The sequence below is a fragment of the Thunnus albacares genome, chromosome 8 (assembly GCF_914725855.1).
Source record: "Thunnus albacares chromosome 8, fThuAlb1.1, whole genome shotgun sequence".
NCBI lineage: Eukaryota > Metazoa > Chordata > Actinopteri > Scombriformes > Scombridae > Thunnus > Thunnus albacares.
Window position 1 is genome coordinate 7017358 of NC_058113.1, and position 23812 is coordinate 7041169.

At 42.7% G+C, this 23812-nt stretch overlaps 1 protein-coding gene across 10 annotated transcripts in view; it reads right to left on the bottom strand.

The window, feature by feature from the left end:
* rims2a (regulating synaptic membrane exocytosis 2a) overlaps positions 1-23812 on the bottom strand; it is a 149747-nt gene that overhangs the window by 99746 nt on the left and 26189 nt on the right. For all 10 annotated transcript variants that reach the window (XM_044359014.1, XM_044359011.1, XM_044359015.1 and 7 more), the window contains exons 4-5: positions 21295-21505; positions 7793-8085 (exon numbers count right to left, since the gene is read on the bottom strand). In XM_044359014.1, the coding sequence (XP_044214949.1) occupies positions 7793-8085; positions 21295-21505 (504 nt within the window). The remainder of the gene's footprint in view (positions 1-7792; positions 8086-21294; positions 21506-23812) is intronic.

Sequence of the window (23812 nt, forward strand, 5' to 3'; positions counted from 1 at the left end):
AATTGCATAAAGAGAAAACATTGGAAGAAAACGGTCTCTCCAGTCAGACGTACTTGCAGAGTAGGATTTCAAATGAAAATTTACAATATAGCAGATTTAAAGTGCCTTGCTCCACCTTCCTGTCTTTTCCTCAACCCTTATGTCATTCTGTTAGAAGGATCATCCCTTGTTCCATCCCTACCTCCTTCTTATTAATCAGGCACAGCTAAAGTCAGGATTAACAGACAGGGAGGATACATCATCATTTCTATTGATCAAACATTACACCTTATCACTATGGCAACCCCATCGTTGGAGGGGACAAGTGAGGAGATGGGGATGGGTGTGGGAGGGGGAGTAAGCCAGGGGGTTTCCACTTCAGAGGAACATTCAGTTTAGAACTGACAGTGGTGGAAACAAGTTGCTTTTCCTCCTATCTTTGACTGTACACACTGTACCACACATATAAGCTGTAAAATGCAGAAGTGCACAGCTGCAGATATGCTGTCACTGCAGGAGGACAATATATATATGAGACTGTAGGCTGAAGTAAACAGCTGTGAGTTTTACTCGCTAAAATCACACCCAAGATTGCGCAGCACCGTTTGGAATCATTAAACAGAAGCAATATGAGTTTTATTTAATAAGCTGGATTTGAAACACAGTGCTGCTTTCAGTACATTGCATCTATGCAGAAAATCAAATGCAGCTATTCACATCCCACTTATTTCTTTTATCACACACTTTACAAAAGGCTCATCTGAGGAAAGAGTAAGATATGTACCACAAACTCAATAACATCCCTTCTATCACTTCACACACTGGTACGACAACACACGCACTTTGGTCTCAGTCATTTCAGGGAAAGAGCTGCTGCAGCGAGGGGGTGATAGGCAGACGGTGTGTGGATGTGTATTGGAGGAGGTTGGCGGGTATGGTTGCAGTTTAAATGTAGTGACCACTCAATTCAAAACCATTCAGGCCTTCTAAGAACAGATCCCTACATCCCATTAGGACTACTGCTGACGCACACATGCATAATACATGGAAGCTGGATCTAAAAGCATACAGCCCATTAGCAGGCCTGGCCTGGCCAAGAAAGAAACAGAGAGAGAGAGAGAGAGAGAGAGAGAGAGAGAGAGAGAAACAGCCAAGATCGAATGGATGGACAAGCTGGCTAACCACTGATAACAGTACACATTGCTGGTTTGCAGCGAATTGTGTTGTTGCTGTGTATCAGCGAGCTGTGTGGTTTACTTACAGCCCCAGAAATGAGTGGAGATAGAGGCACACACCGGCCTCAAGGTGCTGCAATAGTATTTAAAATGGAGACACACTTCTACCGGTTAGTTGTATCAGTTAGCTAACTGCGAATATGATAATTTAGCATTAAAATGACAGGCCTACTCCTGTCTTCAACTACCGTTCAGAGACTGTTTCTACTTGAGGAATTTGCTGAGAAGAAAAAAAAAAAGGGTAGTGAGGGAAAATAAGTTCAATTTAATCAGTCAGATGTGATGATTGCTGGATCACAGTTTCCAGGCACAGAGCCCCCTGTTCAGTCCTTCCAGTGGCTGAGTGTTCTGGCCATGTAATGTGAGGTGGCAGAGAGCCCAGCAATGCTGTAAATTATTTCTGACGGTAGGGTGGGGGACAAGAGGGAAAGACTCGCAGTCCCCGGAGACAGACAGTGCATGGTGTGGAGATACAGGCCTGCGTCTAGCTATAGCGAGAAAGAAAAGAGGCGGCAGGAACGTGGTCTGTTTGCATGTTTGAACCCCTTCCTCCGTCTGCATATGTCTAACAGCTATGCCTGGCCAGATGACCACGGGCCTCTCCGTGGGGGAACGGAGCATTTAGCAGGCTAATCATAATATGCTCCAATTCATCTAAGTGAGATCCAACTTCTCCCTCTTGACACACGCCACAAAAGCACTTCTTCTCTAGCAAATGCAAAAACACAGTGAGCCTGTGGTGTTGCAGTAACACTGGAGCTAAAAGGTTAATAACATTTTGTATGACTTTTATTGCCCTATAAGTCCTGGTATAAAGATGTAGCCTGTTAATTGCAGCAGTATGCATATGATATGCATGTATGCTTTTGTAAAGAGCTTTCTGCAGTTTAGTCACTCTTTCATCAAATAACTCAAACCTGTTCTTACATGTATACCTGCGCTTGCTCAAAACACATGATGGCGTTCGTCTGAGTGTGTGGTGGATGTGGGTGTTTTCACTTATTCCCACCTCTGTACTCTTTTTTTTTTTTTTTTTTTTTATGTACATCTACCCTCCTCACCCCCTCATGTTCTCCTCTCAGGCCCAACAGCAGCAGCAGCAGCGGCGGCGGCGGCGGCGGCAGCGGCAGAACAGCACACATGCTGCAGCAGCGGTGCGCTGGGGCGTACGCACACGCGCACACATAGGCTACATACACAGGCGCGAGCACAGCACAGTCACACCTCTGCATGGTCACAGTCTACCTAAAGGGTTCATTTTAACTGGGCCCCCCCTGCTCCCCCCCCCCCCCCCTCCCTCCCTCCCGCCACCTCCCACTCCCCACCTTACACTCCAACACGGCACATGCGCGCGCGCACGTGCACAGAGCAAACCGCGGCAGCATCACTGATCGGCCCCATCATCCAGGAAATATCTGCAGCAGCAACAGTACTATACTGTAGGTTGTTATTACGCAGGCTGGCTGCCGATCGATAAACGCAACAACCCCCACCCCCCCTAATACTCGTTTGACATACCAACGGGGAAGCCCTTCCTCATAAATCAGGGCATTTCTTTACAAAGGAATCACTCACCCGATGTTGCTCAACGCCTGCTCGAACAGCTCCGTCTGCAAGATGTTCTGAGGCGCAGAGAAAGCCCCGTTGAAATGTGATAAAACCGAGCTACAGAACTGACGCAATGTCTCAAACTGCATTTTCCCCCTCCGTTTTCTTTTATCCTCAGTAAATGATCACCCTTTTTCCTTTCACCAACAATACATCCCAAAGCCTGCGCTCTCTCAGGACGCCCCCCTCCACACATATACCTCCTCAGTATTTTGGTATTATTATCACCCGGGGCGCATTAAAAGCGAAAAAGATGCCGATCAAGTTCCATATTTCTCCTGCCGCTCCTGGTAAAAAGTGTCCTTAAATGAGACGCATTCCGGGCGGGATCCTTCGGTCATTATGCTTCAGACTTGAAGCGAGAAAAGAGACGTATTGCCGGTGCCGGTAACGAGCCTTTTCTTCTTCTCGTTGTGGCAAAAATCTCTTCTCGGTGTGCAGGATGAGGCGAAGGAGCGCCCGGAGGAAAGATGAAGCAGAGAGGCATCCTACACGGCAGCCAGCAGCAGCAGCAGCAGCAGCATCCCTTACCGGCGCATCAGCTGCTGCCTCACATTCAACTCATATTTCCCGTCGCCTATGAAGAGCACACACCCGCGCACGCACACACACACACACACACACACACACACACACACACACACACACACACACACACACACACACACACACACACACAGACGCACACACACTACGGGGCTGATATGCAATCGTGCGCACTCTTTGCCATATCTCTCCATCCTCTCTCATGCACTCTTTGGGACGCGCACAGCAGCAGATAGACCACAAAACAATACAGAGGCGATGCTGTCGTCAGGGTTTTTTTTTTTTCTTATATCTCATATCTGGCTTCAGACCATCAGCTCCTCATCAGCAATAACGGAAGACAGCCCTACAGTAATAGCCTACCTCTGAAAGGGAGAGCGTCTGCATGAGGAAAGGGCACACATAAAAAAGGGGGATTTCCCGAGGGGTTATTTATTTATTTATTTAATTCAGTCAGTGCTTCTGCATATAACAGTTATGACCAATTCAAAATAATCCAATGAGGCTCAATAGGTTCCTTAAAGCTGCTGATATAAAGCGTTTGATACGGTTAAATGTTTTTTTACAGGACAATCAAAGGTCTATAAGATGATGAGAGACAGCTAGGACAAAGGAGTTACATTCAACAGTTAGCTGGTACGATAAAGTTTTCTATCTCTGCATCACATAAAACATTAAATTTCTTTTTTTTAAAACATTGTTAACTGCAATTGAGTCTGGTATATAAGACTTACAATCAATCTGTCCCTCTTAGCTTAATTGCATCCCTATCAAATACCCAAATTAGACCCTTGGTACAAAATGTTGAAACCTGCACTGAGATGTTGAAACCTTTATACGACACTCGACATCAATCTCAACATTCAGGTTACAGGAAAACTCTACAATTCATGAGCAGTGTCTGAAAATATTAAAATATGACCCATCATTTTTTACCACAAGGGTCTTATTTTTGTTGGTTTTGCCATCATATCAGTTTCAATAACATGAGCTGCTGAGATGGGATGCGACAAGTCTGCCTAAGTGCACAGGGCCACTAGACCAGCAGTCAGATACATTTCAAACGTCTGCAGATTAACCATATCAACAACTTATCTTTATTGAAAAAGGTGAATGTTAATACAAACTGCTGTTAATTGATTTTAGTCATAGTTCAACTATACATTATTGCTCTTACCCTGATTGTGTGCATATTCAGTTTTCCAATGCAGGACAATTATAGTAGACATTTCAGGTATGTTCACTTTGGTTTTCACTTCCAATATGTGGTTTAGATAATTGAGTGAAAGCAGGGATTTGTTTGAAAGTGTTCTCGATATCCGACCGCTTGTTTTGGGTTTTGCAGCATCCCCAAATCTCAACAATTCATCAATAAAATTTGATCTTAAATGAAAGGAATGATGACCGAAAGTATTAAAACTAGAACCAAACTAAACTATCAAATTACCACCTGATTCAGTATTGTATCTGATAATAGGGCCTGTCTGGGTACGCAGGGCTTAGCTTATGCTGAGCTGGACTGAGCCTTGATGAACTGAACTGTGCAAAGCTACTTTATATTGGACTGGGCTGGGCTGGTTGTTTAAGGGCCAAGGCCAAGCTGAGTGTGTTCTTCCTCCTCCTCTAACATTTTTGGCAGGCTGATTGTTTTTACTGCCCGGATGAATTTGTTAAAAAATGCAGAATCTGAAGAAATTCCACCAGTGAGTATGTTCCAATCCCGATGTAATCATTGTTGTTTCATCAGCCTCACCCAACACTGCAGCTGTCCCGGCGTATCTGTGTGTTCATTCAAATGACACCTCCGAGACCAAGATAAATTAGAAGCCTTCCCAAGTTATTTCTCCTTATAAATAGACTGTCAGCTTTTTCCCCTTCTTTCTTCAGCAGAACAGATCCAGGAGTTAATTTAAACATTCTTTAAGATTAATGAAAGTGGGTTTTGGTGCTTATGCAGTGGGAGTTCTATTTATGGACTCTCTGCTATCCATCATCAGCATTATCCCGAGAATTTTCAGACAGCCGGTTTCCTGTTGTGTCACAGCAAATGTAGGCGATGCCCGAGCCAGAATCGCTCCACAGTACCATCTCCACCTCTTAAGCCACGCGATCAATTAATATACGGTGTCAAGTGGCTCGGACTGGAACAAAGAGTGACTGACTGACGGAATGCTTGGAGCGGTCTGATCTATAGTCTGATCTATAGTCGGTCTGATCATCAATTAAAACCACCTGAAAGCAGTGAGCCATTTGAGGAGAAGATGGATAATGTACTCCGCTTGTACTGAGACACAAAATAGCTTTATCCTACATCACAGGTTTATAGTAGTGTGGCTTTGATTACAATTTGCAGCCTTTTACTGTTTACTTTTGTTGCGTATTTACAATTTACGTAGAAACAGAATGGATGGAGGATTTAACAAAGATACCACAGGGACAATTTTCCCAATACAGAGGAGACATACAGTATATGTCTATTTTGGAGTTATAACAATGCTTCTGAGTATGTGGCAGTATCACTGTTGCTTCATTACACTGTGAAAGCACAGTGTCTACTACACTTATCACCAAAACCCAGTGCCAGTTAATGGGCAGGTATTGGGGCATGTTGGTTATATCCATCAAAACATCCATTTGGAGCACAATAACAAGCAATTAAACCAAAGTAAAAAAAAAAAAAAAAAATCCCCAGGATCTCTCACCTTTCTGTTGGTTCTCAGTGTATTATGGAGTAAATACAAGGTTGCAATGGCAGAGAGAGGACACAGAACTAATGAGTTGTGTCTCCAAACATAGTGTGGGCACAGGCTTGTGAATGCCGGTTTGTTCCTGAGCTAGACAAGGGGGAGGAGACGTGGCCCACGAAGTATACCTACACAAGGTCAGCACAGAGAAGGAACAGGGACTTGTTGGAATAGGACAGAGTCAATTTCAGCTCCTTTCCTGCCGTACCTCTCCTTCAAAATGAGTATCTGCATGTATAGAATGACTCAGGGCTAACGCTGTACCGCCCTCCGTTTGGATTCAGGCTGGGTTTGCTCTGCACCGGATGGCACAGCATGTATCCCGCATTTACCATCTTCCCCATCAGGAAGTCTGATCTCGTGGGCAGAGAGGACCATCAGAGAGACGAGGACATCTGTTGGTCTGTGGAATATGCTTACTGCGACTGACCGAGGGTTATGGAGAACAAAATGTGATATCACAGCTTTACTGTAACACAAGAAAGAAGCAGGGTGTGTGTTCCCTTCCAGGGTTTCACCGCTGCCCAGATGACCTTAGTCATTTCACAACACTGAAGACGACTGTCGACATTCTGGAGAAAATCAAAAATCCAAATTCACCTTTATATGTCCACATACATTAGAAGTACAGTATAGTGTAAGTATAGCCTAAGGTTGCACTGAAAAAATGTCAAGTTACTGGGCAAGTTATCTAAGAGGGAGCAAACAAGGACACGAGAGAAGGAAACCTTTTCTGAAATGGCTCTCTGCCTAGATTTCTGCTGTGGAGATAAATTCTAGAGAGTGTGTAGATACTGACTATAAGCTTTTCTCTCTCTCTTTGGAAGAAGAAAGAGGAAGGAGCCCCCATGTGGACATCAAAGCAACTGCCTTACTTGACACCAGTATCAAGAAATAAGCAACCGGATATGGGATTCACAAGCACAGCATGTCTGTGTTATCAGCATCTGAGAGTGTTCTACTCAGAGGGGGCATTTAGTGCATAAGACAAACGGAACACAATGTTCTGCATTGTAATTAGGCCTACTTTTGCTTTTCTACTCCAAAACATCTTCGTAATGCTTCGTCTTCGAGCCTCGCAATGCCTGAACTGGCCTACAAACGTTGCTGACGTCGAAACGGAAGTTAGTAAAGTAAGAAATTGCAGTTTCTCTGAAAGGTTGAGACAGCATAAATTCCAGCAAACACCCTTCACCTGCCAGTACCCCATCCTATGTGCCCCATATGTGCTGCATGTGTGTGCGTGTGCATGTGTGTGTGTGTGTGCATGTGAAGAAGAGAGAGTGAGTGGGTGGATGACTGTTGTAGAACTGCTGAGTTAGTGCCAGATACAGTATCTGTGTCTATGTCTCCTTTATAGGCCTCATGGGTTCCATGTACAGGCCATTTTATATGGAGCCTTGCCTGACTTGCTAGGAGACACTGCTTTTATGCTAGGCTTGAATCACTAGTCTGCACTACCTATATAACACTCACATAGATTAGGCTCTTATGCAGTGACAGCCAGGCACCTTCATGAAGCAGCATCATATGTGAGTACTTCTGTAACAGAGTTTTCTCCTGATCAAATAATCCATTTGAATTTATACAATAATAAAAAAATCCACTCATTTGAAGCATGTGAAGTGTTTTTTCCGTTCCACACACAAACATCCATCACTGTTCACACATAGAACTGACCTGTCTATGGGTGCGTCGCCGGGTCCCGAGTACCTCAGCCCCGAACCGTTGTCAAGGGACGCCTGTCTGGGCAGGAGCCCGCCGTGAGGTCTGCTTCTGTCTGACGCTGGTGTCAAGTCTCCTGAGACTCCCTGGTAGGGGTACAGGGACGGGTCCTGCAGTTTGGCCTTCTTCCCCTGCGGCCCGCCCTCAAACACGCCCCGCACCTGACCAGGCCCCGAGCCGTAGAACCACGCCCCCGATTTGGTGAGGATTTCTTGTTGTTTTCGGCACAAGTTGCATACCCACATAACCTGCAGGGAAAAGAAGGGGGGGGGCGGGGGTTAGCGATTTGGAATGGTGATGAGCAGTCAGAGGTTGTCTTATATTTCCTATGATGAGCTGTAATGGAGTGATTTGTAACATAACTGTGAGGCATATCGCTGTTGATGGGTGAAAATCTTTTCAAATCCAAAATGTCAACTTTTCAGTAACGAGATAGAACTAATTAGTTTTGAACAGGCTTTAAAACTGGAGTTTTGAGTTTTCACCCCACAGCAACAATATTCATAAACAGTACTGACAATTCATGTTGATGAGGTGAATGATGAAATATTGTACACATGCAGCAGCCTTTGATACCATTGAAAGGTAAAGTGATGTGGGTTCATTTGATTATTATAATTATACATTTTAAGTCTGTGAGTCCTCTGTAGATCTCTTGGTAAAGATCAAGGTTTCCATATTGCAGATAAGAATTTTTTTTTTTTCAATTTGTTATGCTGTATTACATCGCTATTAAATTGTTGTTTCTGGTCAACAATCTATACAGCACAGAGCCTACATGACCACTGATTGCAGAGATTATTCACATCGTAATGAAGGTACGGTATGTAGAGGCAGTATGTAATGCAACTGTGCGACTGTGTGATGCAAGACTTTGCTAAGATAAATGGAAAAGAATAGCAACATTTTCCTTATGTTGTGCTCTACAAGGACTGGAGAGATGGAGGTTTTTACTGCTCTGTGATGTTGTGCCTTTATCTGCTCTATACTGCAGCCCCAGCAGCCAGCTCACCACATTAGCCTCATAAATCCAGGGACAGACAGCAGCCCTGATCACTATACACACACGCGCACGCACGCACGCATACACACGCTACGTTGTAAAGCTCAGCCTTCTGACTCACGTTCTCTTATGTAGGAATCTGTATCAATTAATATCTGGTAATCTGAATTTCACTCAAACCTGCTCCAGCTGACCACACCTGTCTCATTAACAGCAAGCAACTTAAAATGATATCTAAGTGTGTCTGAGAGGACGAGGAGCTTGCCAAATGATTGACAGGCTAGACAGCCAGTAGGGCGGCCAACAGCTACTGCATCCCCCCCCCCCACCTCCCACCACACTCCCCGCCTTTACAGTCCCAGTGCTGAGTCAGTGCATTACTGTTATTAGTGTGAGCGGGCCCTGAATGCTGCCTCACCCACCTCCGGCTGGTCTATAGCTCGCTGTTTTGTTTTTTGTTTTTTGTTTTTTCAGTAAGCCTTGAATCAAATAAAAATGGGCTGATTTGTTATTTCTAGATTAATTGAACTCATTTAAACTGTGGTGGTCTGTAGAATTACTGGCTGCAGTGGTTCAAAGGCTGGATTTGTAGTCATAGACGTAACCACAACTGCTTATCTCAGTGGCTGGCTAGACCTGAAGCATAGGGTGATACAGCATACATAGTACAAATGATCACAGGGGTTGGCAACCTGTACACACCACGTAAAGCCTTTACACTGGCACGCAGATAAAAAAAAATTCAAAAAAAGACTTTTTACGGGGTGTCTGGGTGGAATAGAAGAAAAAGCGTTCATCCAATTATACACCCTAGGATTCAGTCTCCAGCTTCTGGTGTGGCTGGCTGAGTCATTAAACATATCAGTGTCCACATAGAGAAGTGGGAAGTCGGTGAGAGATCATGTCCTTGTCATTGAAACAGTGACTTACTGGTTGGTCAGGGCAGGACGCTCTTACAGAGAAGGGGGGTGGGATGAAGCTCCAGGCTGCCAGCCGTTTACACTCTCTTCAACCCAACAGTGTGATAGCAGCAACAAGTACAGCGTGTTTGGTGGTTAGTAGTTGTGATTTAGACACACGTCAAGTCAAGAGCAGGGTGTCTCTCTCTCTTGCTCTTGCTCTCTTTCTTTGTGTGTGCCCCCAAAGTTTACAAGAAGATAAAATTGGTTAGTGGAATGAGCAGTAACTGTATTTGCAAACATTTTCAGGTCAGTGCTTTCAACCATCATTGATTTTCATTTTTTGATTAAAAAAAAAAAAAAGGAAAACTGGTACTGGTCTTTCCAAAGGTTGCCTATCTTCTGTTAGACAGAAGGACGGCAGGATTGCCTAGTTTCTAACCATGTAACAAATGGAGTAGCAGCAGGAGGCAAGTTCAGGTACGGCCTGCATCCTTTTCATGTTGTTGGCAACCAAAAGTATCTAGCGTATGTTGGGGCTTAGTAGTAGCTGGTACAGCCTTAAGACTTAGCAGTAATTAAATCTCCTAGATCTAAAAACTACATATTTTATCAAGACTACCTGTGCTGTGACACTATAACTGCCATCGTTACTTCAAACTGACACATTTGGGTATGAAGCTATATAGCAATGATGAATTATTTCAGTTACGTTTCAAATGCAGTGGAAGAAAGCTTAAGACTAGCACAGCAGGAATCATGTACTGGCCTATGTGATATTGACACATGAGGCATTTATGACCAGCTATCAATGTTACAGATGGGCTATAACTGTGCTGACACACAATAGGAGCAGGGAGGCTACAAATTGTGCTTTATGTGTCCCAGAGGAGTGTAGCCAGTGAGGCCATGACTGCCTCTTTAACTGGGGTCATGGTGAGAGCTCTTCAGTGAACCATGAGTCATCGGCTAAGACCCAGGAGCCACCAAGGCCAGTTTTCCTGCTAATCAACAACACATCACTTCCTGCACCTGGAAGTTACAGACATGTCACACAAGTACAGTATGAGTGTGAACACAAACTCTGATGTGTTAAAAGGAAAATGAGTCAAATAAATTCATCTTGAAATGGAATTATCACACAGAGGAGACATTAAGGGACAGGCACTAAGTTCCCTCTGTTGAATTTATGCTTTTAGGTGAAAGTGATCAAAAACCTGCTGTGGTGTTTCAGCAATTCTGATAGTTTAGAGAGGGCATCCACATGGAGATCCATGTCACTAGATGCCAGGAGCCCCATGAGCTGCAGGTACCCCACCTCAGACATCCTATCAGGTGTATGTAACATGCATTTCGGAATTTGAGCTCTATTCATGAAAAAAGACTATGTTGATGCTGTGGTTAATTACTGAAATCTGCTCATCTCTCTCATCCAGTTCCTTCAGAGAAAACTGCAGCCTGTGACCTACATATTTACCCCTTCAAACTGCAATTAACATAGAGTCAGTTGCTGTGCACCTCTCCGGTCTGCCAATAATAATTAACCATGTTCCCAGCCCTTGGACTGAACATGTCGAGCTCTTTTATCTCATCAGTGAGTACCTAATAGCATATTAGTTTTCCAAAAAAGAAAAAAAAAAAAAGAACAGCCAACAAAAACGTGCATGGGTCCAGTAAATGTTGAGCAAACTGGGCCTCAGGCATCAATACTTGAATTTGATTTGCACTTTGGAACAGAGTCAGAATGAAAATGGATGTTTATATATTTCGCAGGAAGAACAGAAGTAAGGAAAACGCTGCTGTCAGGCTGAAACCTCATATGTCCAAAACATTACATGAACTGCATAATGAAAACAGCCTTTGAGCTTGATGACAATGCATTTATGAGACTATCCAAAGGGATTTGGAAGGGTTACATAGGCCCGAGAGGTTTATGAGTTTATCGACTCGATAGAGGGGAGTGTGAAAAATAAGTTAAGCTTTTTAAGTAGTAGGAAAAGGTAACCTGGGATAAGGATTACTGTGCCTGCATGCAAACAACAGATAGGTTGAAATGGGAATTAGCATTATGCTATTCTCCATTATGCCAGTATGATGTATTCTGCACTCAGGGCTGGTCACACAATAGCCAAACAACCTTTTTGGCAATGTTTTTACATCACTGTCATTGCATTATGAATGAATGAATCTACAGTTCTTGGAATAAAAACCAAATTCAAGCAAAAATCTGATTATGCTTCATCCTCACACAAGATTAAGTGGCAGCATCAGAAGCATGTTGTTTTATCCATAGCACTTTCTTGGGAGACTTTGCAAAGCATGAGACTGCTAACAGTCCATCTAGGGATGCAGTGCAGAGACAGTGTGAGCTTAGTCTCACGATACCAGACAATCGTTCAGTAGTTGCTTGAACGGCAGCGAGAACGGCCGATAACAAACCTACGCCCCTTACATTTTGTCAAGGACACACCTTACCAGAAATGATGCCCCCCCCCCCCCCATTCTCCTCCGTAGTGAACTGCACGTCACCGCCCCAATATGAAGGGCCGCCTTAAAGACTTTGGATTGGTTCTGCAATGCAGGGTTTTTTTTAAAACTCTCTAATTGTTTACACCCAGTTTTAACAATGAAAGCTGGGAGATTGTCCTCAGTCTCTATGAGAGAAGCGTTTAGTGTGAGTCTAGTGTGAGCTCAACCCGCACTGACAGGAAACTGCAATATCCCTCATTGCCTAATAGACCACATAGACTCAGAGACTCCACAACAGATGCATGTATGCACAATGACACACACACACACACACACACACAGGTCAAGCAGCTGTAATGGCCAGAGGTATGTTCACTTTCAGTGCAGCCAGTCTGTCCAAGACACTACAGATACAGACACACACACACACACACACACACACACACAGGCACACACATATACACACACGCACTTCCCTTCAGCTTAACTCTTCACGGCTGAGCGCAGGCAGGGGGTTGGGGGCCGCAGCCCTCGGGCAGGGCCATTTCTCCCTGTGTTTGCACATTTCATAGTCATTGAACCTGCAGCTAAAAATAGAAAGCTAAAAACCTAGCACTACCACGCGCTGCAAACACCAGGAAGATATATACTCTATTAAATGTGCTATAGGCTGTTTACTGAGGCGCTGAATTAAGGGGAACAAACACCCAGTGCCATGGGATCAATAAATAATTTCCTTTCTAATACTTTCTCTTCAGACTGAGGGTGTTTTCAGTGATACCAGCAAACATAATCTTCCCCAAAATGTGTGTGTGCTTAGGAGAGCTAGCGAAATAAATACACCAGCCAAGGGTGCTACTGAAGGACAGACTATCTTTGACAGAAAATATGTATCTATTCCAAAAATCATATATGCCGTATGGCCTGTCTCATAATGATGGCACGCTTTAGATTTTATAAAATCATGTAATAAGTTCACGGTGAATATAACTGTTGTATACGTATATACTACACATGACGGTATTGAAAATAATATGCACCCTTTAGCAATGTACTTTACATGTTCCCTTTTAGACTGCCCCATTCAAAATTTCTGGAGGAGAGGCAAATACACACACACCAGCTAGATTTGCAGTAAGAGAGAGCACTGAGCTCTCTCTTGTGGCCGTTAAACTGCACTACAACATTACTTAACAGAGGCTGTAGAGTGAATCAGCAGTATCCTTCCAGGCATATAACTGTGTGCTCAAATAGAAAGCCAGTTCCAATGTTAAATTAAATCAATGACATTCATTCATTCATAACAGTATATGTAAAATACTTGCCAAAATGATTCTCCTGACTTCACAGGAGGCTGTTTAAAATTTAGAAAGGGCCTATGTAGTGACTGTCATCGCTGCCGCAGTCATTTTATTTCAGAGTGAGAGTGAGTCAGTGTTCTACAATGCATGCCATGTAACCGTGACCCCCCTAGTTCGATTCCATCTGGGAACTATGTTTCATCTTTTTTTCTGTCTCCCTGTTTCCTGTCAGCTATTTAAAAAAGTCAAAAAACAACAGAAAAAATGTCTTAAAAAAGAACTGAAGTAAAGACAAGAGATGGCACATGCTGCAATATTGATGGGGCAGTACATGAACTGTCATAGGTGTCATATTGCCTCGCTGTATCTCTCCTTCACCTGAACTGAGGTGAACTGAACTACTCATTAAGGACTCATTGTTCGGGGAGTGGAGTGTTCCTCAGAACATCCCAGTCTGGACTGAGTCCAGATTAAGCATACAGGCGTCAATAAGGATACTATCTAACACACTCCAGAGCAAATGATTGCCACGGATGGGAGCTACACATGTGTGATGGGCTCCAATGACCTTACACTGCATATGTAGAGCAATGAATAATGTATATTAAGACAGGTGGATTTTAAAGGGAGTTTGAATATTCAGTTATCTCTTACTAGTACTTTAAGGAGCAAGGTAACAATTTATAAAGTGCGTATTCCTGCATATATTTGTCCTTTAGCCAAGTTTTCTCTACATGCATATCGTAATACACCTAAATCCCTGAAATAACGGGATGTGGTGATTTTTTTTCTTCTCATTGCCCTGTGGATAGTGTTTACGAAATCAGGTTTTTGAGGCAGCTCTCCTGAATAAAAAAAAAGTTTACAGGGCATTTTTGGTGTGATTCATTATGGGGCCAATGAGAATGAAAGGGAAGCGCCTACATTCACATGCTCCAACACTGGCTGCACGTGGTGAATTACATTTTAATGAGCTTCTAATTTTAGTGTGAGCGCCAGTAATAATAATAGACTTGATGAATATTTATGTTCCTTGTTTGAAGCTCAGACATGAGAGAGCGGAGGGAACCATGATTAATACATAGAAATGGCTGACATCCCCTTTAGTCTTTCTCAGACCTAAATAAACGTGTTACATTTATTTTTTTGGGACAAGCACGACTCGCGCTAACTGTCACAACACGTACAGTAGGTAAAATATTTTTTAGAAGCCAAATGAAATCTCGGTAAATGACTGCAATGAAAACAATGAATATGTTCTATTTTCAGAAGGGCGTTTGCGACTGAAATCTGTCAATGGGACAGGTTTTCTTAGTGAACTGAATGACAGTCACAGTTCTGACAAACAAAATGACCGGTGAAAAACGCGCTGCAGTCACAGCCTCATGCTCACTCAGCTTACCCATGGTGCCGCTGAGGGAGAACACTGTGCCTGTGCAGAGAGATCGCTGCGTTTAAGTCCTTATAACGTGGTGACGGTTGTCTGCAGCTCTTGCTCCTGAAAATGAAGAAACTGCTCCGACCTTCAGCACCGCGGACAGCTCCAAGTCCAGACAACAGGCTGCCTGCCGGGGACAGCAGCTGCTGAAAACACCGTGAAGGTTACACCGGGGACTCAACCCACCACATCCGATCCAATAAAACCAACGCAGTCTCCCTTCCTCTTTTTCTCTCAACAAAGCATCTACACAATCCAAAGACGCCAATTCGTTGAAAAGAAATGACGGGCTCCAATCTTCAATCGTTACGCGGGACCCATCAAACCGTGCAAAACGTCCCGCAGACTCAATGTCAGTAGGTCTACGGGGAGAAAACATGTGAGGCGAGCGTTAACGCGTCAAATCACGTTATGTTTCCCACCACCGCTGTAGGCCTATTAGTTCATCTGTAACAGAGAGTCAGAGCTCTGCCGGAGTTGATGAGAGCTCATTACATATGCGGCGCGTCCCAGCTCTGCTCCCACAGTCCAATAGTCAGACAGGGAAACGCGGTTACGCAGAAAACAGACTGGCACCGTTTCTTTTTTTTTTTTTTTTTTTCCTGCGGTAGCGTCAACAAGCACACTTTGTCATTTCCCGCTCAGTCTGTGCTGTGACCACATCTCGAGCTTCAATAAAACATAAGAGCACAGCTGTTGTTGTCATCACCATCATCATGCATTTCTCGTTATTTTGTGAGACAACTGCAGGACGATGGAGTCATGAGGCCACGGGTTTACACGAAATGTGAACGTGAACATGCCAGGAACTATATAGTCCATATGCTGCGTTCACGTGCTGTGAGAATAACGGTCTCTTTTTTACATCTTCACGTGTCTGAACCAAATAAAACGCCCTGACGTTGGCTGATTTTAGCTTTGAAATCCTAAACTCACATGCACTTGTAGCGATAGACCATATGAAATGGGTAATTTAATAGAACTGAGGGTGGGAATATTGTCAAGCTCCCAAGTAGGTTATTATTTATCCTGATCAGTAGTGGAGGAAGTATTCAGACAGATACTTGTGTAAAATTAGCAATAATGCAATATAAAAATACTCAATTATAAGTAAAAGTCCTGCATTGAAAATGTCACTTAATTAAAAGTAAGTGTTATTAAATGTACATGTACAAGTATTAAAGGTAAAAGTAGTAATGATGTAGAAAAATGGCCCCTGTGAGTGTTACAATATTAGCTTATTATTACTGATTCATTAATGTGTAAGTAGCATTTTACTGTTGTAGTTGGTCAAGGTGGATTTTATGTACTGTTGAGTATTTTAATGTATCAGTGCTTCATATTTTAATCACATTTCACTATCTTAATTTGCAAAGTAACTGGGAAATCTGACTGTCAAGTAAATTTAATGGTGTAAAAAGTACATTATGTCCCTCTGAACTGTAGTGGACTATAAAGTAGCATAAATTGGAAATACACAAGTAATCTATTGTACTGTCACTGACAGCTGGACAGCAGTAAGCTGTAAAAGTCCTTGTACATCCCATTTGTAAAATGTAGAATTGTGCATCTTTCTACAAACATAAAAACCTTAACTACAGCTGAGGGAAATGTATACTTAGCCGTATGTTCTGAAGCTCTATAGCATAGATGCAAATGATTTGCCCCACAGCTTGCAACACTTTCAGGAGCTGAAAATTAATTTGTTCTGTGATATGCCATCACGTTTCAACACATTATAACACATGCTATGATATTCTTGGGATCTCTAACTTGGTGTTAACACTTTACCTATGTCACTAATGAAGATACTGTCACATTACATTCACTTCACAGCTCTGTAGAGGCTTCATACGCATTAAACACACTGTAATAACTATTTTTATTCTCTGAAACCAATAATAACTGAAAATTTAGAATAAACTGCACAGTAGCTTACAGCATATTTGTTGGGAGCATATGGAATGAAAAGTGCCCATATGCTATCTTCTAATGATGCTAATGATTTCTATGGTACTGTTTGGGGACTCACAAATCTATTTAATTTACCACAACAACGCACAGTTCACTAAAACGCTGTGTCGAATTGAAAGAGGACCCTTGAAAATACTTCCCCTTTTATTTTGCAGCAGAAGTGTTGAAGGGCCAAGAAACACATGTAACGTCTTCAAGAGTTGCTTTAATCACAAATGACTTCCTCCCCAGAGACTGTTGATTCCTCAGGCCCTTTTGAAGCCACATCAGAGGAAATGGTGGGGAGCTCCACCGCTACAAGCAGGGATTCTGAAGACTTCACAACGCTGACACACAGGTTATCTATATCAAAGGCGTTTTATATTTTTACCCCCAAAAAGTCACTCTGTGCTTTGTGCCTCAAGTGCGCTGCAGAGGTTAAGCTACGTGGCACAATCAATAAGCAGTGATTGTTATCAACACAGATGATTTATCAGTGTTTTTATATCTAGTATCAACTTGTTGTGATAAGGAAAAGTGAGTGATTGTGACTATATATCAAATGACTCATAGATTCAGCTAAACAAGGCTATCGAGGGGAGCTTACATTCCTTTACCAGCTGTTTAACTCTCAGTCCCTCTATATCGTATTCCAGTGTACCATAGCTCTCCTAGCTGCCGCTGTTGCTGCCCCAGACATAGAGACTTGTAAATATTCAATGGCGTTTCACAGAACAAGATCTCTCTCGCCACTGCTGTCACCATCTGTGAGAGAGGGAAAGAGTAGACGGATGGAAAAAAAAAAAAAGGCAGATTTCACCACCGCCACCTCTTTCACTGACACACAAGCTTTCAGGCAAGCTGGTTGGGCACAACAAAATGTGGCAGAGTAATCAAAGCTTCTGTCCATCTGTAACTACAAGCATGATCATGTAAACAATCAGCAATCAATATCACAACAGGCCATGTGGGCTTATGTGTGAATCACATGAGGGTTCGAATAATGTCTGTGCAGTCTCCTGTATTGTCTAATAATGTGATAGCATAGAAATAACATTCATAGCCCCAAACATCCTACTGGCTGGCTTCTGCAATTCTACCATCAACACGAGTTCAACTCAAATAAACCTTTCAGTTATACATTCATTTAAAATGACTATGAAAAGATAATTAATTGCAAAATGGCTGATTGTAAATTAAATGAGTCCAGCCGACAAAGTAACCTCTGCTGCCATCAGGTCAATCCTGTCCTACTCACAGTGTATTTCACTTGGTTAACTTGTACTCCAGCCTGGTGACGTCTCCCTCTCACACAACTGAAAGAGAATCTTTTCTTCTGGTGTCAAGCTAAAACCTAACCCCTGCCTTCACTGGCCCCTGCTGACCCTGTTGGCTCCTAACGGCCCCAATCAGCCCTGAGACACTGGAGTCTATTAGCAGATAAACAGGGAACAGACTGTGTATATGACAGGATGAGTAGTGAACTAACCCACCTCTTTTTACACCCTTATACCCTCGCCACCTCTTTTGCTCATTTCCATGCTGGCTCTCCGTTCCTCTGCCTGACCCTGTCATCTGAACTTCTGTATTCTGTCATAAACGCTTACTCTGCTCCCCTGTTGACAAGACAAGCCTATGTATAAGCAATTTCTTGGATTTTCGACTCATTCCGAAGTTATATCTGCAAAAATATTTGAAATGTCGCAGTACTGTCAAGCACAGAGATAGTGGAGTCATAAAGTGCTCCAAAGGAGCCACATATACTCCCTCTGGACTGGGATCAAATGTTTGCTCCTGCATCCTCTAAAGTTTGCAGCTATTTCTCATTACACATGACTACTGATTTATTATTCATTTTTGAGCAACATTACATTAACATCAGTGTCCACAGTCTGCAGGGAGAATTGACCTTGAGTGCCAGGAGGCCAGGCCACCATCAGGTAAATAGCGGGCATTGCCTCAGTGGCACATTAGTGCAGGCCAATGCCCCAGCTATCCATCGCCAGCCTGCTGCCACTGTTATTACTCAGCACCATCTGTACAACACGGTAACTGATCTCCCAGCTATTATCTACCGGGGAACAATAACACCCTGTACAACTGGGGTCTTGGCATTGGGGGGGAGCAGCAGGACAGAGGACTCTCCCCATGTTTTTGCTGCTCTGTTGTTTCAGTTGAACCTGCTGGTATGTACTTTCCTCCAGTGGGGTCTGTAGACTGTTTAGTTACTGTTTGACTCTCAACAGCTAAACACAAGCAGATTAGAACTAAGATAGTTATAGGAAATCTATGTAATACACAGACAACTACAATGATATGACTCCAGTGATGATATATTTGTTTAATTAGTTGCACAGATATAGATAAACCCCAGGTGGATTCAATACTGTGGTCATTTTAGCTTTTCCTCTCTGATGTATATCGATCTATGCTACATCACATGTAGGACTTCATGATAGTATTGGATTGGAATAGTTTTGATTGGGTGTATGATTTCATATTGATAAAATTTCTTTCAACCAACAGGATTTCCCTCATCTGCTTGTCGGGGTTATTATTATTACAAAGTAATATTGATCTACAATGGGAAAATAACTCAAATCAGCTCTATGGGTACCAATCAATCAATAATTTGTGCCATGTTCAATCTGAAGGTTGGCTTTCATGGTCCTCCAACTATTTCTCTTATCAGCCTTTCTCTTTAGTTGTTCATATCTTTTTTCTCCGCTCCATCTCTTTATGTTATCAAGCCACATTAATGCGTTGTCTTCCCACTCTTCGTTTCCCTTCAATCATCCCTTCCAAAACCCTTGTCATCAGCCTCCCACTGGACCCTCTCAGAATGTGCCTTGCAAACTCAGACTTTCTCTCTGCAATCTTCATAAAATACCTGTCTTCTCCTACCAGTTACAGAACCTTATCATTTGACATAAATCTTCTCCAGCTGACTCTGAGCATTCTGTTGTAGCACCATATCTCAAATGCATTTATCTTTCTGTTTTGCTTCCTCTGTCAATGTACATGTCTCTGATCCGTATGTAAGAACAGAAAAGATATAGGTTTCAATGATCTTTTTGTTTACTGTGATGTTGATGTTGCTTCTCAGAAGTTCTTTATTCTCTAAGAAAGCCATTTTTGCTTGTCCGATTCTGCATTTAATTTCCTCCAGATATCCTCCATATTCGTAGATCCAACTTCCCAGGCACAGTATTTGTATTTGTGCACCTGCTCTAATTCCAAATCCTCCAGCTTAATTTTAATCTTCTCAATTTCACCTTTTCCCATAATCACTGATTTGGTCTTTTTGCTGTTCATGGGCACATTACCACCTAAATATTGGAAGCAAAGTCTGATTTGAAGGTCTGTTTTATCCCTGGTATGTTGCAGTGTTGTATTCGATGAGTCTCTTTCTAAGTTTTAATGCAATCCTAGCTATGTTTTGTCCTTTAACATACTTTGTTTTAAGAAATAACATATCAATACAACATTTCTTTATGCTGGTGAAAAGAGTGACCATTGTTTTTGAATGAGCTAATGCTTCTTCACTGTTTATTTCAGCATCACATGGTGGACTCACAGACAAGACTGATCAGTATTTCTCTTGTTTGTTTCATGTCATTGTTGGCTGCTGTATGTGTATATGTATATACATATCAGAGCATTTCATGAACAATGCTTGAATTCAGACACAGTCCCAAGAAACGCAGAAAAGGATTTGCTAACCACTTTGTCCTCCTGTTGCAATTCCATGAGAGCAGGAATGCATCAGAGAGAAAGAAAGAGGGAGACAGAGGGGGGAGGGGGGATAGGGAGAGAGAGATTGTGAGTGGCATTAGTAGGTCCTGGTAGTACTGTCACATACTCCAACAGCAAAGGATTGGATGGCATCGCATAAAAACACTCAAGCTCATGATCCAAATTTAAGCATTCTAATACTAAAAGCTCTAGCTTAGTCTGTTTGGAGGATTTTACAGAGGTTAGTTAGGTACTGGAGAACCACATACAAAAAGAAGGCATCAGGTTCCGTTGAGGGGAAAGAAAAGGAGGAACAGTTCCCTCCAGTGGTGAGATAGAACAACTGTAAGTTACAGTAAACATGAATAGTAAATCTACAGCTGTGAATCAACATATCAGATGTTAAGAGTGAACAGAATTAGAACCAAAGCATGCAGAGAGTCTCTGACTGGAGGAGACGTTGATAATCTGAAAAACATTAGTTGCATTTAGAGACACTGTGTTGGCTAAATTCCCAGATTATGATTTCACCGCAATGTTTCATAACCTTGGATTTCAAATAGTAGCGTAGGGAGAAATTTGCCTGAGGGTGGGACATCTGTATGTGTGTATTTGTGTCCTTATAAGTGGAGACTTCCGAGCATGCAAGGCAGCATTACCTTATTTGACCGCAGAGACACTCGTCCTCCGCACCGAGCACAGAATTTCGTTTGGCAATATGAACAGAGGTGGCCACAGCCATCGGCAAACTTGGTTTTGTGGCATATCCCGCAGGTTGGGGCTTCGCTCTTCTGGTCCTGAGCCTGCTTTGCCTCGTCCCCCATCTTCTTAACCTGGTCCTTATACGATTCAAACTGCTGGTGCAACTTCCTGTAAGCAAATGGGAGGACAGAGGTTAAGAAAATGAAGAGCAGGTTGGGCGACCAATAAAACAGAAGATTTGTGTTTGATCTATCAGAATAACACAAAGGATACAGTATGATACCTTTGACTTGTTTTAGTATAATCACAACACACAGACTCATATGTTCATTTGCTGTTTTTTTGTGTAATTATGTGTTTAACAAGTCTTAAAATAGAAGATACACAGGAGGTCTAGCTGGCAAACAAACACAAATATGCATGGTTGAGTTGACAAATGTACACCAGAATTGTCCTTCCCATTGCCACCAGTCTCACTGATTTATGTGTTCAGTCTTGTGAAAAAATCACACTTGCACAATAAGCTCCTACTCTCGACGGACTAACTGATATAACCTCAGACGTGTGCAGTGTGTGAGATTTTGAAAGGAAAAGCAGACACCATGACCTCAGAAGCTTCAAAGCTGAGCTCCTCCTTTGATACCGCACCTCTCCCAAAACAGGGGGGTAGGTATCAAATTTGCTTTTCAAGGTTAAGAACATCACTTAATTCCACTTTCTCAGGTTCCCGTGCGTTTAATGAATCATTTGCACCTGTGTTTCTAAATCAGGACAGTCGTAAGGCAAGACAGAGAACAACCTAGAGCCTTACTGTTAGACAAAGCAATACATGAAATTAACGGAACACAAAAATGATCATTTCTTTGGTGGTCACATACAGCAGACCCCACTATCCTGTAAGCATTTGTTAGTGCAGTGTCCATTGTGTTACTGCTTCTGTCCTATAGATGGCCTCCTACTGATGCATTACACCTGATCTCATACAGTAGATCCTTAACTCCTAACAAGTCCTGAGAGGCTACTGAAAAAAACCTGCATGGACTCTTCGCATGCATTTTGTATGACACATGTCAATTGAGCGTCTCCTTGGAAACTAAACACTGGGCTGACTTCATAATATGGCGATTAGAATTGGTTTCGCCCCACATATCCCCTGCAACATTCATTAGCACTTGTGAATTATTGAGCAGCGCTATCCTTTTACCACATACAGCTCCGTGTTTGAGATAAACGCGCTTCCTTTACCCACAACCAGACCTTTAGAGCCCAAATGTAATGTCCGCACACCACCTGAAGACTATGTGTGTGTGTGTGTAGTTGCGTGTCTCCGTGCCATCTAAACATTAGACAGAGTGCCAGTGGCATGCCCCTCGTTGTACCCACTGAGGGATTAAAGGGCTAATTGTGTCACAGCCTTTGTGTGTTTACCAAGCAGAGATTAGTATGTAGCCTTGTTTAACAGATCCCACCAAATCTCATTTGCCGACAGAGGGTCTGATAACAGAGTGATGAAGACTGTGATACAAGAGGTAAAGCCACTGTCACCGAGGATCAAGGAAAAAAAAGACTACAAACAATCATGTTTTATTCTCACTTAATCTCCCTTTACACTCAAACGTTTACAGAGACATGCTTTCGATCCTTGGCCACTACATGGGCTAAAGGCCCCTGCTGTATTGACAGACAAAGTCACTGAGAAGAGCTATTAAAGATAACCAATGATTACCTCTCCCCTCCTCTGTATCAAGTCACTTCTTCCCTGAGCTCTCCTAACACTCACTCACCTCTGGGGGGGAGGGATGTAGCGCTTATAATAAAACGCTGAAAAATGGCAATTATCATAGGTGAAAGTTTTACAAGTTTAACCGCAGTATGTGTCAAATATTATGTTTTAAACTGCATGCAAAAGGAGCAAAAGGAACAGTCTAAGTAGAGAGTAAAATTACATAAAGCATGTGAGTTACCAAGAAAAGCGTGAAGAAGAAGAAAACAAAGAAATGGATTAAGAGTGGAGTTAAGTGGCAGTGGGCAGCTGGTGCACAGAGCCCATTCCAGAGGGTTTACTTATTCGGTCAAACACGGTCAAATGTAGGTGACACTGCTGACGAGTAATCATACGCTGCTCATTGTCCCATCCCATGCTAGCGTATCGGAGCTCTCTTACCTCTGGGCCGCACCAGAGCAGCTACACACCGCCGGTAACATGAGCCTCTCTCTTGGACATATGACAGACTCAACATATCAACAGCGAGGCTGAACTACAAGCTCTCTACAAGTGTCTGGATTCTACTTCTGCCGCAAACTTTCTGGGCTGAATTTTACACCCCCTATCGCTTTCAATATATCATGTTGGCACTGAAAGCATAGATATAAGAATTTATTACAGAAATGATATGTCTGTATTACTAGAATTCAGAAATAGGGACAATAGCAACAAGGAACGGTTATAACACCATGAATTCCTCCAATCTGAAA